Genomic DNA, 19,967 nt, shown 5'->3' on the forward strand with positions numbered 1-19,967 from the left:
TTCTTCAAGGCGATGTTCCCATGATTCACCGTTTCTGATGGGAGATGTTCCCAGGATACACCACTTCATCAAGGAGATGTTCCTATGATTTACCCTTTCTGCTGGGAGATGTTCCCAGCATGCACAGTTTCTGCTGGGCACTGTTCCCCAGTTCACCACTTCAGCAGGGAGCAGTTGTATGATTCAACAAACTCTTCCTGAATTGTGGATTCATCAAAGCTGCTGGCGATGCTCCCTGGATTAAATAAATCCAGTTTCAATAATGCAGTTCCAGGTTCAAATGCTACTCATTGGATGGAGAGGTGGACTGACTCAATAAAGCAGGGTTTCCAGTGTATTTACCGTTTGCCAGTTTTCCTTCAATACGAGTCATTTATGATAATTGACCAGTGTTGCTTCTGGCCTGTTCGCCCCAGCACATTTCCGCCTTGTTATCTCTCTGTGGAACTCTCCCTGCCCCCCGGGGTCACTAAGCGCAACGTGTTGGGTTCTGTCTCTTGACAAATCTGTTCAAGTGATTTAATTGGCTCCCTTTATGTTCTTTCCAGGTGCAGTGTCAAGAGAGAGGACCGTAGAATCTTGGGTCTGCAGTTGGACAAGGACCGGCAGGCGCTCTACGTGGCCTTTACCAGCTGTGTCATCCGTGTGCCCCTGAGCCGTTGTGAGACTTTCGGCAGCTGCAAGAAGTGAGTTTAGACCGCCCCCTGACATGCCTGGGAATCAAGTCACAATGGACATGTTGAAAGCCCTATTCAACCCTTTATTCTGATCTTCTTACTGTTTGAAGCTTTCTGCACGGTGCCTGGAGGGACAGATGTGCTTCTTACTGTAGTAGACGTTAGGTTATGCAGTCTTTGTACAGCTCCTTGATCGCCAATTACTTTGCCTTTTAGCATAATTGCTGGTGTAAGAGTTGACAATGGGAGGATGTGTGTGCTGGCATCTGTTCTGGGCACGAGCTGTCTTATAATGTGGTATTTAGCGAGGCAATCGGAGGTTCTCCTAAGTGGGTGTCTAATTGCCTCCTTCTGAACCTAAGTTGTGGTCTAGTGAATTAACTTGGTGTCTCCTTATGTGTGTATGTTTGTGTGATTATCTTTACTGGTGCAAGTCATCGTTTTATCAACGAGGAGCGTTGAGCCAACCAAACCTGATATGATATGGTCAGAAGAGATTTGCCGGATGGTTGTGTGTTGGGATGTTTTTTCATGGTCTTGTGGAATAGTGTCTTGATCTGCAGGTTAGAAATGGGTAGGTTTGTTGAGGTGTATCTTTATGTCGTAGTAGAGTGTTATGAGGTTTGTTGGGTGGCTTTGTTTGCAACATGTCTTAACCTGGTTGTCGGTGTCCTGCTCAGCCCTATTGAACCCTATGTGATGTAGTGTGGAGTCGGTGGTGTGGTCTTTGAGGTATCCGGTCTGTAGGAGTGTTGAAGCGTGTTGGTGTATAGTGTCTTGTTGAGGATGAGAGGCGTGATGTAGCACTTGATGAGGCCTGGGGAGAAAAGAGTGGATGGGGAGAAGACAGGAAGACTGGAGGGAAGGAGAAAGGAGAGTATGGAGAACAAGGAAAAAGAGAGGAGTATGGAAACGTGGAGGACCAGAGAGCACTGAGGAGAAGGGATGGGATTTAGGGATAGTGTGGGGATGAAGAGGAGAGCAGAGTGTGAGAGGCGGCGTCAAGAGATGGCCGAGGAAAGGAGATGGATGTAGAAGGGAGAGACGATAAGGGAACAGAGGAAGAAAGGGCAACAAAGAGAGCAAGAAGGAAGGGAAGGGAAGGGATTAGGGAACAGAGGCTATAACAAACCTGAAGCAGTAAGATAGTGGTATAGTGTAAGAGTGAATAATTCCTCCTTGCCTGATGTATGTTGGAGACTTTACATTATGTCAAACATAGATAGTGTAGCTGTGCGGTGACACGGGCTGGTATTGAGTGTTGGTAGCCAGGCGGCTTATTGTCTGATTTATGGCACTTAGCATCAAGCCTTTGCGCCGCGGTTGGACCTCTAGTGTGTGCTTCTGGTGATTTCTTCCGAGTAGTGTTGACGGGTGAGTTGATTGACTGTGCCCATGGGTTCGGGTCCAGTGCGGAGCTGTTTGTCGTAGCGCATGTTGGTTCCTTGGAACTAGGATTTAAATTTGATTAAATGTTTGAATCCGGGTGACAATAATCTGGTCAGTTTTCACATTTCTTGGCAACATTCTGCCTCCTTTCACTCTGGTTTTTCCCCCGTTGCTTCCAGGAACTGCTTGGGATCGCGGGACCCTTACTGCGTCTGGCTGAAGACGGGCTTGTGCGCCACCTACGGAGTGGACATCAGGTGAGAGGGCTACTATGTCATCTATATAACCCCTTAAGTGCTGCAGTCGGCCAAAGGTCGCCGCGAGCACTACCTTGTCAGTGCTGCGCACGACCGTTTGCCGACGGGCCAGCATTCGTTCTTCGAACGTTCAGCACTGGGCGCTGAACGTTCGACGCTCCCATGAGGTTAACTCGCATGACTATTCTATGCATCTCCTGTGAATCATTTGTATCTTCTAAATGGACCAAAACCCACTACATGACTGCTTTAAATGTAACCGAAGTGCATCTTCTGTGCCCCGCCACCTGCATAGGCAATGACTCCCATACTATATTGTCGATATAGTCTGGTGCGCATTCCTCATACATCAAGTAGCTCTTCATTTATCAATATTACCATATGTGTTTAGTCTATATTCTGCCAAGTGTACTGTCTATGTACCTGCAGAGTTTTTCTAGATCACATCAATATGCATATAGAAAAATACAGCTTGCATCATGTAAATAAGTTCATGTATAAACTACTATACGCTGCCCGTAGAGGCAACACCTTCATGTGTTGTCTCGACAGTCTCCATATATATCATCTCTATACGCTTTCTTATTGTTGCTTCTTCTTATCATCCGTATACACATCCTGTATACTTTGTCATTTGTTGCTTTTTATCTGTAGACACCTACTTGTATGCACTGCATGTACACTCATAAATGCATTCTGCATTTTTAAACCTACAGTCTGGCATCTGTGTACCCCCGTTCATGTTGACCTATACCCCCATGTGTAAAAACATGGATATAGACACTTCTGTGTATGTGTGTATATATATATATATATATATATATATATGTGTGTGTGTGTGTATATGTATACACACACACACACACACATATATATTCCATGTTAAAACAATGATTAAGTAATGTTGTAGCTAGGTATGGCAGTGAGATCTTATGTTAAAAAAGTAGAGCTCCTATGAAAAAACAATGGTTATCGTGACACTCTACTAAGGTGTTAAAACGAGATTAGAACTAATGTTTACAAAGCCAAAACCCACAGAAATTCACCATTGATAGTAAATTGAAGTAACTTGCACCTCTGCAGTGCACAACTTATGACCTCATACATTACATCACTCATTTGTGGTGGGGGAGCTGATTAGTGTTGGGAGTGCTAGTGTTCTCCTGACACTGGGAGTGGCCATAAAAGATGTCCTGTAGACCTACTGGTTCTGATTCGCTGATATCCAGGAAGTGTTGGCTCTCTTTAGACGCATGGAAGGTTAGGCTGACAGGCGGGAGTGCTTGTGGTCTGCTGACATGCCGGTGGGAACTCTGCTGTCAAGCAGAGAGTGCTCGACTGACAGCAGAGCCAGGGAATGGACCTCAGAAACTCAACACTACTCAAAATGCAAAAAACAAGAATGACCAGGTTATCCACAGATGCAAAAAACAGAAAAACAAAAAAATCAATCCTAGCGCGTGCTGGTAAAGGCTTTCCTTAAATGTGCTGAGGCTCGGGTTCATTCAGCCCTCTGAGGAAGGGGCGGGATGTAAAGACACGCGTCAGCACATAAGTGGCAGCTGTAAGCGGCAGAAGGAGGTTATTGCCGCGCAGTGGCGTCCCCGATAGCTCATCTCTGGAACTGCGCACAAGCAGATTTTACTAAGTAGCCTTTTTTCCTGTGAAACTTAATTTGTACTCAGTAAGCGGTGTACTTGAGAAAAGCTGAGAAATGAAACAATTGACTCGACCTTCCCCATCTGTATCGATTTAAAAAAAAAAATCTTTTTGTTATCAATAAAGGGCACGTGGCACTTTTGGCGCAATTAAATTGAGGCGGTCCCTGAATTAGTTCCTTTTGCACTGGGGCCACTGTTCACCCTTCCTTAAAAAATACCACTTCCTGTTTTCTTCTAGGCCCTCTCCTCAATTATTTCTTTTTCGATGTTCATCTTTGGTAGCACGTAAGCTGCGTTTTGACAGTCTTCTCAACAATGTAAATGTATGTATCAAACCACAATCTGGGGCACTCTTAACTTCCTCTATTAGTTCTGCTTCCTGTATTAACTTTGTGTAGTACCTCCTGTATTAAGTTCCTACAGTACTTCCTGTATTAGGTCTCTCTAGTACTTCCTGTATTAAGTGTGTGTAGTACCTCCTGTATTAAGTCCCTACAGTACTTCCTGTATTAATTCTATATAGTACTTCCTATATTAAGTCTCTACAGGGCAAGAGGGTACAGTCCTGCTCTCCATTGATAAATGTCGCTTTCTGCATTGGTTTCTGCAGCACAGAAGTTACCCTAAGGCCTTGCATTCAATTCTGTCCCTTCCTATGTTCACCATCCAAAGATGTGGGAGCTTCTATTTCATGTTCTTGTCATCCAAGGTACTGTGAGGCCCTCTCCCCAAAAATATTCTCAATAGCACTAATAGCACTGTTGATCAATCCCTACAATGTGGTTAAGTCCAATCATATAGGCCACAGAGCCCTTGGATGTCTTTTGGACTTTTTTTTAATCCCTTATTTATATTTAAAGGTAGGTAAAATCTGGCAAAGCCAACTTAAGCAAATACCTCGGAATATTTTTCCCTTCTGCAATATGATCAATACATCAGGATCCACGCAGTGACGTCCGTTCGACACTTCTCATTATTGTATGGGCCTCACGTTCACTAGTACAGCGCTACAGAGGGGTGTCCACGCCAGGGCACATTAACTTAAGACAGTAGTAGTCTGGCCAAGAATGAAGGCATAATCTGACAGATGGTCTTCTGTCAGGCCAGTTTAGTTGTTTACTGTTTTTGTTGAAAAATAATGTTCCACATAAATCAGCAGGTTGTACGGGGTACACTGTGCTTTATAAGTAAACACAAGCACAGATGGATTGCACAACCTTCCAATGGTTCTGTGGATGGACCTGCTTAGAGCAGGAGATACATCTCTTCTGCAGTTGGGCTACATAGCGTACGGTTCGGAAATACCTACTCTGCATATGTATGAGGGATTTGGCTAGAACTACTGACTTTGGAACTTGGGGGCCCATCTTTAAATCCTAACCTTGGCACTTCACTCAACAGCATGTGAATCTTGGAAAATCACTTTAGCTCCCAGTACCTAAACTTTTGAAATGTAACGTGTGAAATATATTTGTGTATTCCCCACTTGATGTACTAGATTTTGTAAATCATCTTCTTACACACAACATTTTGTAGAGCGCTCTGTTAGTTACTAGCTAGGTTTGCGCTATATAAATACTAGCACATACATGTGCACAGCCAAGCCTCAGTAGCATTTTTCAAAAATCATTCTCTGCTCACTTCTAGGCACACCGGTAAATGTTAGTCTAAAAATGAAGCTGCTTTACATTGCCAGGCCTCTTTTCTAATTGACTGGGCCCCCACAGCTTTCTGCAAAGTACCACCATTCTTTTTTTCTGATAAGCTAGGGGTAGGCATCCATTCCAGGTTCTGCAACGAACCGCAGCTGACTTCTATTTTCACTTTTCTTGTTCTAGACATAGGCCTCCAAGTCTCACCATAGTTAGCTCAAGATTCAAATCTTGCTCCAAGCCGTCCTAGTGACCTGGGTAGTTTGACAGCCATGAGCCACTTTGATGTTCATCACCAGATTAATTAATAATTACATACATACATAGCAATGCAATAATGATATAAAAGCCATTTTGTGTCGTAAAGCCGCCACACTTCAGAATAAGAAATAATAAAATACTTTCATTGCACAGGATGAGTTTTTGTCCCCAACCAAAGACACAACCTAAAGCAAAAGAATGAATTGATCAGAAAGAAACCCGTCCAACCGAAACCACCCACCTACGGCAAGTAGTATGAATGGTGAACAAATTCACCAAGTAGAGAGTCTCAACGGTATAAATCAGAACTGCAGGTAGATGTCTGCACAAAACACCAAGAGGCCAGTAATTGTAGACTGCAGCACTAGATAAATACCCCATAACATATCTTAAACCTAGCTCGCGAGCCAATGAGAACCATGCATTTGTCTACCCTCACAGGCAAAGTTACTCACAACTTCAGAGTGCAATAACTGGTGGATAAAGACAGAAATATGCTCTTCTGAAGTTCTGCTGCATCTGTTGTAAGCACGAAGAGCTTCTCTAAAGTATCCCACTATTTTAAAATATTAATGCAGTGATAATAAAAGTCTCTATTGTCCTGCAGCTGGATAAGATTACTGGATAGTTTTTTATTTTTTTCAAACCCACTGGAATGCCTTGCTTTCCACTCAACGGGGGGTGCTTGCAGGCTAAAGTTTATTGAGCACCAGACAACTGTCGTTTACTATGTGGATCTCGCCAGACCTGTAAAACACATATTCTTCTGCTCTCTTCCATCAGTTGTATATTTGTTTTTTATCCTATTGGTGTCAAACGAGGCAGTTTTTAAATCATTTCAATGTTTGCTTGAGTCCACCCCATGGTCCCATTAATAGTGGTACCGTCTTGAGGAGCAACAGTAAAAGGAGGAGAGAAGAGACCAAGCCTCACACCATCTGCATGTCAAGTGTGGAAATGGCACATGTTTGTAGGTTTGAAGTTCATCTTTGCAACAGAATGATCTGCCTTGAGGGCTCCAGTTGTCCCTGTTCAGGAAAGCGGTTTATTGGATGAGCCAAGAGTCCTTCCTTGTCGGGAAATAAACGGACTCGATGGGTCACTTGATCATTACGTGCTGACAAATGGTCTGGCTGTGTTGGTCTCCCGGTCATTACCTCCTGAACAGTCTGGCTGGTTGGGTGGCCCCATTGGCATCCGCTGAGAAATTGGTCATTATCTGAGAAGAGAAGGGGGATGGGTTGCTCAGCTGTTAGCTTCTGAGAAATATGAACATTTGAGGAATTGATCAGCCATTGTCTGCTGAGAAATGGGCTGATTGAGTGGTTTTCTTGGTCATTATCTACTGAGAAGTGAGCTGATCGGTGCGTTGCGTGGTCGTCTGCTTAGAAATCTGCTGACTGTCATTGAAAAACCAATGAAAGGCTGGATGGGTTGCTAGGCCTTTATCTGCTGTGAAACCTGAAGATAGATGAGTCGCTGAGCCATTATGTGCTGAGAAATGGGCTTGCTTGACGGCTTCGTGGGACTTAGTCCACACTGAAATCCATACATAGGATGATCTGTTTCTGCAGGCACAGAATGTTTCGGTATCTTAAAATGCCGCAGACTTAGAGTGGATGCATGCGGGAGATTGGTGCAGGGAATGGCTCTTCTGCTTTTCCCTTGCAGCGGTCCTCTGTTCCGAGCTTGCCTTTGCAAATGATTTAATAACTCATACTCATGGAGTTGCTGCCTGTGGCTAAAGCTACTGTCCCATAACATCTTGTTTTTCCTTCCTTTCTACTTGCAGGACCCCGTTCGAGCAGGATGTGCAGCATGCTACGCAACTTGGAGGGTGTCAAGGTGAGTGCACAGAACAATGAAACCTGCCCATCGCTTCTACGAGCATCACGTCCGGCATGCCTGCCACCCACCCCATGACACTGCAACAGAGTGTGAGGAAGGATGCTAGGCCGAGCCCTCTCACTGTGACCATCACAGTAGAGCTTGGGTTTACCAAGATAACTCCTCAAACTCGCATGCCAGCCCCCCTCACAGTGTTGGTCCTCACCACAGCAAACGCATTGGCAGGCTGGTCCCTCATAGTGTGGGCTCCTGACCCTAGAGAAGGTGTTACAAGACTAGTCACTCACAATAGAGCCACACAAGCATATGTTTTAGCAGTTTGCTTCCTCATTCTGGTGGGACAAGGCGGTTCATGCTCCCTCACAGCAAGAGCTCCTCCCCGTGCGGGAAGTGTTACAAGGTTTATCCCTCACTATAGGGGCTCTTCTCCACAGGGGTAGGTTAGCAGCTGCTCCCTTACCTTGGGGCATCCTCTCCCTGAGGATGGCTGGAAGGGTAGTTCAGGATTCCTGGAGGAAGAGTTACTGCGCTGTACCTTCCTCTTGGCCTTGGTGGTCCAGCCGCTGTAGGTACAATGTGATGGCACACCCTCACATTGAGGGCTGTTCTCTGGGGCTGTGAGAGGTTATCCGGCTAAACTCTTACCTATGTAGGCTTTTGTCCTTGCAGAAGGATACAAGGTAGAACACTCACACTGGTGCCTCCTCTACTGGGGAAGCGTTATCTGCTAGGACCACACTTGGAGACTCCTTCTCTAGAAAAGCATCACCAATAGACACATTTGAGGCTAAACATTACTTTCTCAGAGCCACGTTTGTGGCCCCTTCCGCAGAAGCATTACTGTGATGGCCCTCACATTAGGGGCTCTTCTTCAGACGAAGATTTACCTGCTACACCCTCACTAAGGAAGCTCCTCTTATAGGGAAGTATTACCGGCCGCGGCCCGTGCAGGTAAGAGCGGTGGGGTGATGGGGCCAGGTGAGGGAGGATTTCAACGGACGATGACCACGGCAAATTAAATAAATAAATAATTTACCCTTGTCATCGTCCATTGAAATCCCCCTCCCCCTCCGCACCACCCACCCACACGGCCCCACTGCTCTTACCTGCACGGCCAGCGGCTGAGTATCACCAAAACGTACAAGACCCTTTGAAGGCTCCTTATCTGGGGAAGCGTTACTAGGTAGGGCTCACATTGAGGGATGGTAAGCATTTTCAGGCTAGATAAACGCTCCTGTAATGGATGGAGGGAAGGAGTATAAAACCTGAGCTTCATCCTAGGAGAGAGGAAGGCACAGCTTACAAGACATGGGGATCATCTTCTGGGACAAAATGGGATGAGGCATCTGGTCGACTACATATTTGACCTTCGGTTCCAGACAGGAAAATTGAGATACTGGAGGCAAGATCCTCAGACTTGGGTGCTTCAGTCATGGTGGTAGAGGGGTTATTCAGACGCTCCCACACCAAAGTGTTCTCTTCTTGGGTGATGGGAAACAGTTTCTAAGCCAGGCCGCCACACTGTAGTGTAAGCCTAGCATCGCCTTGTGAAGGTTTATACTAGGTGTATGACCGAACAACGCAGGGAAGTACTCCGCATGGCTTTACCACGCATTTTTCACCCCGCATTTTTTTAGCACGCATATGCATTTACAACGTATGCCTTTACCAAGCATTGTTTAGATACATTGTTTATATATATGTAAATATATATATTTGTGAGTGGGAGACCCCCACACTCCTGAACTTACCTTAAATGCGTGATAAATGCATACGTTGTAAAAGCAGATGCATTCTAAATCGTACGTGGTAAAAAATGTGTGGTAAAGGTACAACGTGGTAAAAACCTCGTTGTAAAGGCTGTTTCCCGATTATACTGCCAGGCCCCACAGCACAGCTTGGTCAGACTCCTGTAGTCAAAAAGGAAGGGTTATCATACAGGAACTCCTATGAAAATGTTTTGAAATGGGCAGAAGGTTGGCACAGAGTGGGCCCCAGGTCAGGCTGTCCTGCCTCGGAAAGACCAGTCGCGCTGGAGAGGAATCCGCCTATTGTTTGAAGCTCCAGGACCTATGGCTTGAATGTGCCTTTTCAAAACTGGATATTTTGGAATTTCTGGACAACAACATTATTTTGGATTACACATGTTTTGGTGTCAAAAATAAATCATTAACATTAATAAGGCTTCAGTCGGTTTAAAAACAGTTACAATGCGGAAAAACAAAGGTGGGCTGCGTTGATGAACCACGTGACTGATTCCTCAGTCTTCAGAGACATTGATGGTTCATGATGCATGTATGATATGGTGTCTATGAGCCCCTGTTGCCCTTCCATTCCTGTCCAGCCTTCTCTCTTACTGAGACTTGCATATTCCTTTTTCTGCCCAGTTCTCCCTTTTTGGCTTCCGTTGCAGACTGTTTTTTTTCTGTTATTGTGCTGTCTTTCCTGCTCCTGACTTTTATTTGATTTATTTTGTATTTCTCTAGACGTTGTGACTGCCACAGGAAATCACAACACTGCTGCTGATTCCGCCTATGGTCAGTGATCATTTTTGTTCTTTCACATTTTCTCCCCATCTTCCCTTCTCATTCATAATCCACAACATTCCCTTTCCATATTCCAAGCTGCTTTAATTCCTAAAATATATATTTTTATCACTACACTTGCTTTCAGCTTTATGTATGTATATAGGAATGTTTGTATAGCCGCATGCCTTGCTCAAGAGCAACAGAATGCTGAACATGGTGAAAGTCAAAATTTGAGGTACTCCATCGAGACATGAGCCAAAGGCGTACTACTTGCAATAGCTCACAAGGAAGCAATATTTTTGTAGGTGGCGTTGCTTATTGTTTAGAAGTGCTCTACTAAATGAATTTGTATAGTACTTTCCCAACATGAATATGGTTCGGTACTGCTTTTGGAACCAGGGCGAAATTCTGAATTCCTGTTGACTGGTGAAAGTAATCTGTTGAAGCTTTCTTTGGCAGTGGTTCACATTATTTACCGCATGGTTCTGGCAGGTTAGTTTATCATTTGGTGGTCGATTATACAGAAGTAGTATGTTCGATCAAGTGTCTGGGTGAAGCATTATGTGATTCCGCTTGTGTGTCGAAGGACATTGCCATTTTATTTAGAATGCTCGGTTGTCTGGAGTCCATGGCTCAGCTCCAGGTGGTCATAAAGTTTCAAGACATATTTGCAACATCTGTGGATTTTATTTAGTGTTTTCTGTAGAAGTGAGATTTAAGAGCCTGTCTGAATTGAAGCATAGTTAAGAGAGTTCTGATGTTGGTGATGTTGTTTCAGATACTGGTGGCATACCTGGTTCTCTCTTTTTAGTGTACTTTGTTCCTCTTTAGGCCAAGGCATGGCTTCTAGTTGGCTATGTGTTTTAGCCAGGTAAGCAGGGTTACTTGTCTAGTGGCTTTGTATGTCTTGCAGTTGGTCTTTACTTTTCACAAAGTCAAAATCTCCATCGGGAAGCCCGTGCTTCAAAGTTGACCCCAGTGTCGCCCATCCTCCTTTTATCAAACCTACCTTTTCTAAGGCCTGGATCGACCAAGAAATATTTATAGAGTGAGAACAAAGACGAGACTGAGACTGTCCCGTGTATAGCTTTATAGAAAACAAGGTATGTGGAGCACTCGGCTTAAAAGTAGCCGTCTTCACCCCAAGAGAATTGCCAGATGGAATGGTGTAGAGAAGGGGGCACCATCTGTTGGACATGGGGAGCATTATTTGGAGGAAGCAGCCAGACTGGACTGGCTTGAGGTGCTATCTGCAGCATGTGGGCAGAGTGGAAGGGCTTGGGTCCTTACCCAGAAGAAACACTCAGGCTGGATGTGCTCATCTGAAGGAAGTGAGCAGTTTGGAAGGGTCAAGGTCCTTAACTTCAGGAAAGCAGCAGAATGGATGAACCCAGGTCCTTATCTACAGGACCTGCACACGCCGGTGGGCTTTCAACCTTTTCTGGAAGATATGGAACAGCTGGATGGTCTTGATTCCTTTCCTGTAGGAAACGGATAGATTTGATTGGCTTGAGTATTGATCTTGAGGAAGCACACAGACTTGTGGGCTTGTGTCCTAGAGTGTAGAAAGCAGGCAGACTGTATTTTCGTGGAACTGTAGTAACTATCTACATAGCAATTCATATTTAAAAATAGGTTACAGACGTTTACTGAAGTTACAATGAGGCTCTGTATTGTGGCGCATGCTACCATTCTAAACCATCTTTTTCCGGCAATCTCACTCGCTTTACTTTCCACTTTTATTTTATTTTCCACTATTTAGATGCCTTTTCAATCTTGACTTTGCCTTCCCGTGCTCCCTGCATGTCTTCCTCCCGCTTGCCTCAACATGTGTGTAACTGAGCCTCACACTTGCGAATATCTGCATGGCTGCAAGCCTCTCCGTCTGCACAAATCTGAATCTGTAAGGCAGTGGACCATGCATATCGGGGTCCCCTGCCTGTCCGATCATCCGGAGTGCCTGAGCGCCTGCATGAACACACTTACCTGAAGCCTTTGTCCTAGCAATACTTGCAGCTAAGCACAGGAGACAATTGTGTTTTTGGATGTTGCATAAGGGAACTGTGAATATGGTAAATCCTGGTTGATGCTCTTAAGACAGACTGTTGTTCTGCGGAAATTATAGTAACATATATGCCTAAGACCAAGTCTGCATTTAGTGTTTGTGTACTTAGAGGGTCATTTAGGGTTGGTGGACAGGCTATTGGCCCAACTTTGACTAGTCTGCCATATTTAAAGATAACCGACTAGTCAATTTATTTCTCTACAAATTGACAGCGGGTCTACTGTGTCATGACACCATGAGTTAGTCTTTTGCACTACCCAATGTCTTGAAAAAAACAACAGAAAATGTCTCTGAAGCATTCATCGTTTTCTCCAAATGTGTGGGAGATATTTCACCATACTATAGTGGGTCTGGATATGGGAAAGAAGGCGATTTTTCCAAGAATTTGTGGCTGGCAGGAGAGCCTTGCAGGTCTCATCATCCAATGAGTGTGTCTTTTATAATGCTTCTTATCAGGAAGCAGTCTTGCCCCATTATCCAATCATATGCATGGATACTTGGTGCGTCACCTTATTGGGGATTTCTGATTGATGGATGAGCTGCATGTGCACACAGCCATCCAAGAGGTGTGTATTCAACAAATTCTAATACCCGACCCACCGGTCGTAGAGGGCTGGTGATATTTTTTTTTCTTTATTAGTTTTTGGCTTCCACTGATTTTGGTTCAAGCGTAAAAAAATATTTTAGTCGTCTTATCTACTGGAGTGTACCCAGTGTTTCTGGTCTAATAACAATAATTATATTATTGTTTGTTTGAGAGTAAATCCACATAAGGAGCAAGCACTACAATGCACGTCTCCGGGGATCATTCACCCAGCCATGTGCTCCAAAATAGGCCCAGGAAACTCAGTGACTGTACATGTGCATCACAAGAAATGAACAAGGAAAAACCTCATTCACTTACCAGCGGGGTCTCTCGCTGCCTGATAGGGACATTCTGCTGGGGCCGAGATCTGCTTTTGTCGATGAGGCGGCTGGAAGATCACACCACAGGGCTGTGTGATATGCACAGCTGGATGTAGAGTGCCTGTTATGGCGGCCCTTCCTACCCATGCTGCTCCAGTATCTCCACCATCACGTCGACTTGTGCTAGATTCATGTCTGTTCTTGTATTTGTAAGTCTAGTAACTCACTGTTTTAGGAATATGTGGCCATTCTGTTACAACTGCTAACATTGACACAGAAGGACCAGTCTCTAATCCTTGTCGCATTTCAATATCCGGCAATTCTGGGCAAATCGCTTAATCTCCCTGTGCCCTCTGGACAGGTTCGCTGTATGTAAAACCACAAACAATATGTTTTATGGCCAGGATGCACAGGGACAACACAACTGCTATAAGCAGTACGACTGGGCTCTTTTGTACGAGTGCACAGTAACTAGTCCTGCCTCTCTCATTTATTCTTAGAGACGTGTAAGGCAGCATTCATTCTCTAACGTTTACCTTGTTTCTTCTGCTTTGAGGGATTGTTTTATGTGCAGACAGACAAATGGCCAGCAATGAATCCCAAGACATTTGTTGCATACCATATGTTTGTAAATCGCAAACATATCACCCCTTAAGGTTTCAAGGCACTGGGAGATGTTGGGGAGATTAAGTAAGCTATTGCTTAGAGTTACATGGTGCTGAGCTGCAGATGGAGATCGAACTGTGAGTCCCGCGCTCCAGAGTCACCCACTCTGGCTGCTGCGCCATACCTCTCCCTTCGTGTGAACATCTTACCCGATTTCCATATGACGCTCATATGCATCTACTGCCAATCTTGCATTGTGTGCGCAGTTTTCATTGTTCACGCTCTGCAACAACTATTTACAGTCGTACTAGCATCCAACAGAATGTATTGGACCATATTGCATCCAACAGACTATTTTGCATGCACTCAACCCTCTTAGTTGCTGTGCCGTACAGTCATAAGTATGTTACTCTACTCCCAACATCAACTACCAATCAGCAGAACATATGCTTATAATTTGCTTTACTCCAAAATATTTTAACTAGACCTCCTGGCTCAGTCATGTCCACAACACAGCTCAAAACCTTACAGGTGAAGATAATTTGCCACCTGTAGGAGCATCCACCTCTCCTCACATTAATATCTCAGAAAAGTTAAAAATAAGATACATTAACCCTACCACACATGACCTCCAATAAATTCTACAGAAATTGGAGTCTGTGTGAACTCGCACTCTCTCTTGCTCTCAGAGCCGAATATCAGTGGAGCTAAACTGCAAACTAAAATATCACCCATCGCAACCCCTACTATCTCCAGTCTAAACCTTTCAATAGCGAAGTCAGTAAAATATCTAGGTTCCTTTTTCGAAGCTGCTCTCTTACTAAATAGCCAGGTGAGTATGGCGATAAGGAATTGTTAACATCAGCGGTGTCTAGTACAGCCTTTAATGCTACTAATAGCCCAGAACACAGAACCTTAGTCATAGGGGCAGTGGTCAAGTCCAAATTTGACTACTGCAGTGCCATATAAGCAGGCTGTTGGACCTAGATTACCCAAGCCTACATATGGTAGCTTGGCACAGTAGTGGTCTACAGCTAACTCAAGGCGTTGGCTAAGTACTTACAAGTCTCACTCACAATAACACAGTGATGAACCACTAAAATAAAGACACAACACCTCTGTTTGGAAAAATACCGTTACCTTTTATAAAAATAATATGGCTCTTTGGATTTGAAATCATACAGGTTATAACATCAATTGCTTTTAGGAATAAACATTACACTTTTACTAGGGAAATTACTTTTCACTCCTCCAGCTGTGGAAAAAGGGCAGTAAACCACATTCAGTTAACAAGGGTACAGTAAGATATAAAAGTAACTCGTTTGGTAATTGAAGGGAAACCCATTAGTTTCACCCTATGCAGGATTACTTACATTAGTACACCATGTCAGCAATACCTCATCAATACAACTTGCCAATTCACTGGTTAGTTTACAACATTCAGGGCTATGCCCTTTATCCCTTTATCTGCACCTTAACTCTGTGCTAGCTTACACACACAGGGTGGCCTGCAAGAATACCACTGGTTTTACAGCTTCTCACAACAATTGCTAGGAGTTTCTGAAGGAAGCTCCCTTCTAACAAGACCTGTCAGCGCTCTTCTGATATTAGTTTAAGTTCCTCACTAATTTCTAGCTTAATAGCCACTTGTCAGAAGCCTACAGAAGTGAGGTTGGGGTTATGTGACTCCTTTCCCCCCCCTCGCTTATTCTGACACAGTTTAGGACTTAACGTTGCTGGGATAACAGGTCACTCGGTTAGGCGCTGTGATTGGTGATACTAGCGCTACACCAAGGAAGATTTAGCCCTTTCCTTTCTCAACCCCCCTCTCTCCTTACTGTCTTGGCGGCCGGCGCGCCACAGTTCACAGATCTTTACTTGGCGCCCGCCTCCGAGGCTTTGCTGCAGTTCAGCACAATGGTCCGTTTACCAACAGGACGCTAGGGCTGGCCGGTCCGTCTTCGCCCCGAGCGCTGGCCTCGCAGATAGCGCTCGCACGCAGGGGGGGGTAACTGAGGCCGAGGCGGCGCTCTTGGAGATCTTCCGGCGCCTCCTCAATTAAGCCGGCAGTCGCGCTGAACCTCCGGGCATGCGCGGACGCTCTCGTACCTCTCCCGCCTCCGCACTCGCTCACAGGAAGGACGCTGCTCTTCTCGTCGACGCTGCTCTCCTGGGCCTGCCCGACCCTAGGCCCCTCCTGCTTTCGATAGCGGGCGCGCTGAGGGCATGCGCGGAAGCACTACCTGCTCTGCTTGACGCGGCTGGTGCCCCCGGGGTCCCGCAATCCGCTAATACAGCACCGCTACTCTTCCTCAGACACCTTCAGCTCCGGCCTCTCAGGAAGGATGTGCACACACGGCGCCCTCGCTCTTTAGGGCGCTAAGGTGCCACAGACGCCCACCTTCACTACAGCTGATCCACAACACCGGTGAGCACAGCGCTGGGTATGGTCAGTCAGGAATGCCTTCAATTAAGGGTGATCTGAGTGGTTTTACTGGGGCTCTGAGATAAAAGGATCTTCTTCCTCCAGTAACTCGATTTCCTTGTCAGTAGTGGTTGTCTTGGTAGAGGGATCGGTCAAAGGCTGAAGGGGGAACAATCCTCTGAAGTAACTGTCAGCCTCAGTGACAAACTAGCTGCTCTCAGTGTGTCCACCTCCTCTCACCACTGCCTCACTCCTTTACTCTGGGGTCAGCACAAAATGGCTGCAGGTCACTGGCCTTATATAGGGTGGCCTGAGACCTGCAGAAGTCTCTAGTTAATTCCAGAAAGTTCCCTAATGTTATCCTATGGACCTGTCCTCCAGTAGTGTCCGTTATGGCAGTTGGTGGACACCATTTTAGGTCTCTGGAGATCCCTAGATTTTCAAGGGGGTGACTAGGCCTCACAAGTTATGAGGGAAAAATGGCGTCATCGCCAAGGAACACCTAGCCCCCTGACAGCATTAAAAATTCCTGATGGACACATGTAAAAATAAAAATAGAAACTCTGGGAGGCTAAGGGGGACAAAAATAAATCATGGTGGTTAGAGTCTTCCCAGAAGCAGACAGGTCTAACACGCGTCCCCCCCAGCTGAAAGTGGGGAGAACTACCCAACCCCTTGGGAGTCCTCATCACTAAGGCGGAAGTACCTGGATAGACCGTCTGCGTTGGCATGGTCTGCCCCAGGTCGGTGTTCCACCCTAAAGTCCATTCCCTGTAGGGAGATGGACCACCTTAGCAACTTGGGATTCTCCCCCTTCATTTGCATCAGCCAACGAAGGGGGCGATGGTCAGTCTGAACTAGGAAGTGCGAACCAAACAGGTATGGTCGCAGCTTCTTCAGAGCCCAAACCACCGCAAAGGCTTCTCTCTCAATTGTACTCCACCTCCTTTCCCTGGGGAGTAGTCTCCTGGACAGGAAGACCACGGGTTGATCCAAGCCCTCATCATTTAGCTGCGATAACACTGCCCCAATGCCATGTTCTGACGCATCTGTTTGGACAATGAATTCTCTAGCAAAATCAGGGGCCTTGAGAATGGGAGCGGAACACAATGCTTGTTTCAAGGTCATGAAGGCTCGCTGGCAAGCCTCCGTCCAGACTACCCGTCGGGGTTGCTTCTTGGAAGTAAGCTCAGTGAGGGGGGCCACGATAGTGCCATACCCCTTCACGAAGCGACGGTAGTATCCAGTGAGGCCCAGGAAGGCTCGGACCTCTGTTTGAGTCTTGGGGGGCTCCCAGGCGATGATAGCCTCAATCTTTGCCTGGAGGGGCTGCACCGTCCCTCTGCCCACCAAGTGACCTAGGTACACCACTGACCCCTGTCCGATCTGACACTTGCTGGCCTTGATTGTCAATCCAGCCTGTTGCAGGGCATGAAGAACAGCTTGCAAGTGCTGCAAATGGTCCTCCCAGCTGCTACTGAAGACAGCAATGTCGTCCAGGTATGCAGCAGAAAAAGCTTCCATTCCAGAAAGGACCCTGTTCACCAGCTGCTGAAAAGTGGCAGGGGCATTCTTGAGCCCAAAGGGCATCACCCGAAATTGGTAGTGTCCCTCAGGTGTAGAGAAGGCTGACCTTTCCTTCGCCTCCTCGGTAAGGGAAATCTGCCAGTACCCTGAAGTTAGGTCAAAGGTACTTAAGTATTGAGCAGCTCCCAGCCGGTCAATAAGCTCATCCGCCCGTGGGATGGGATGTGCATCAGTTTTGGTTACTGAGTTCAAGCCTCGGTAGTCCACACAGAATCTCAATTCAGGTGTGGTGCCTGGTGGGGCAGCTTTTGGTACCAAAACCACCGGGCTAGACCAAGGGCTTCCAGAAGGTTCAATCACTCCCAGCTCCAGCATCTTGGCGACTTCACCCTTGATGCTGGCCTTCACCTTGTCCGACAGCCGGTAGATTTTAGACTTCACAGGTGGGCTGTCTCCTGTGTCCACGTCATGGGTACACAGGTGGGTCCTACCCGGGACAAGGGAGAACAGAGAAGAAAATTGCTCCAGGATCTGGCGGCAATCACTCTGCTGTTCAGGAGTTAGGGATGGCGAGAGAATTACTCCCTCCACCGACCCATCCTTTTCTTGGGACGAGAGAAGATCAGGGAGAGGTTCGCTTTCTTCTTCCTCTGCTCCATCGGTTACCATCATCAAGACAACCGCGGGCCTCTCATGATGTGGCTTGAGGCGATTGGCATGCAGCACCCTGTGGGGCTGCCTCGGGGCCTTAAGATCCACCAAGTAGGTGGACTTCCCCTTCTTTTCCAACACCTCAAAGGGGCCTGTCCAACGGTCCTGGAGGGCATTTAGCTCTCCAGGTTCCATCACCCACACTTTCTGTCCAGGCTCCAGTTCCACTGGGTGAGCGTTGTGGTCATACCACTCTTTCATTACTGCTTGGCTGGCCTCCAAGTTGTCTGAAGCCTGCTTCCACAACTTAGCCATTTGGCTCCGGAAGGCCAGCATGTAGCTCACCACGTCCTGGGGAAGCTTTCTGGGAGTCCGTTCCCATCCGTCTTTCACCAGGCTGAGAGGTCCCCGTACAGGGTGCCCGTACAAAAGCTCAAAGGGGCTGAAGCCCACTCCCTTTTGTGGCACTTCCCTGTAAGAAAACAAGAGACAGGGTAGGAGGATGTCCCATTTCCTCCGCAGGCTCTCAGGTAGACTCCGTATCATACCTTTCAAGGTTTTGTTAAACCTTTCCACAAGACCATTGGTTTGTGGGTGATAAGGAGTGGTAAACCGATAGGTAACTCCGCACTCCTTCCACATAGCCCGCATGTATGCTGAAAGGAAGTTAGTCCCCCTGTCGGACACAACCTCCTTGGGGAAACCCACTCGGGTAAAGATCCCCATTAGGGCCCTTGCCACCACAGGTGCAGTGATGGTCCTCAGAGGTATTGCCTCTGGGTACCCTGTGGCATGATCCACCAAAACCAGTATGAACCGGTGACCAGCTGAAGTTGGTGGATCCAATGGCCCTACAATGTCGATGCCCACCCTCTCAAAGGGGGTGCTAACGACAGGTAGTGGTTCCAGGGGAGCTTTAAGCTTCACTCCTGTTTTCCCACTAGCTTGGCAGGACACACACGTCCGACAATATGTATCAGACGCCACTTTCATTCGAGGCCAGTAGAAGTGGGGGACAAGCCGGGCAAAGGTCTTGTCCTGTCCTAGATGTCCTGCCAATGGTATTTCATGAGCCAATTCCAGTAGAAAGGCTCTAAAGCATTGAGGGACCACCAAGGCTCTGGCTGAACCGTGGCCAGGTGCCTTGGGCTCACTGTAGAGGAGTCCATCCTCCCAGTAAATCCGGTAGCTCCCTTCAATGTTTCCCGCTGCCTGGGCGTTGGCCTGTTGCCGCAGCCCCTCGAGAGTAGGACACTCTTTCTGAGCTTTGCAGAACTCTTCCCGGGAAGGACCTCCCTCCACATGCCATTCAGTAGGGATGGGTAGGTTCTCCAGGGAAGCAACATTCTCCCCTGTGGACTCCAGATCCACCTCCGCAGGTGGTCCAGCTGTCTCACAAGGTGGAGATGTCGAGGCAGGGTCCTCCAGCCTCTTGTCCTTCTCCTCTCTGGCAGCCGGCTGGGCCATTGTTCCAGGCTCCAGCGTAAGCAAACTTCCCCTTCGGGTAGTCGCTG

General features: G+C 46.6%; 1 protein-coding gene across 4 annotated transcripts in view; it reads left to right on the plus strand.

Annotated features, from left to right (window-relative positions):
• SEMA6C (semaphorin 6C) overlaps window positions 1-19,967 on the plus strand; it is a 171,934-nt gene that overhangs the window by 125,003 nt on the left and 26,964 nt on the right. For 3 of the 4 annotated variants that reach the window (XM_086947442.1, XM_086947444.1, XM_086947443.1), the window contains exons 14-17: window positions 549-686; window positions 2,246-2,323; window positions 7,690-7,742; window positions 10,232-10,282. In XM_086947442.1, the coding sequence (XP_086803568.1) occupies window positions 549-686; window positions 2,246-2,323; window positions 7,690-7,742; window positions 10,232-10,282 (320 nt within the window). The remainder of the gene's footprint in view (window positions 1-548; window positions 687-2,245; window positions 2,324-7,689; window positions 7,743-10,231; window positions 10,283-19,967) is intronic. The other variant, XM_086947445.1, reaches the window with a different exon arrangement.

Source organism: Lissotriton vulgaris, chromosome 12 (genome assembly GCF_964263255.1).
Source record: "Lissotriton vulgaris chromosome 12, aLisVul1.2, whole genome shotgun sequence".
In the NCBI taxonomy this organism is placed as follows: Eukaryota; Metazoa; Chordata; class Amphibia; order Caudata; family Salamandridae; genus Lissotriton; species Lissotriton vulgaris.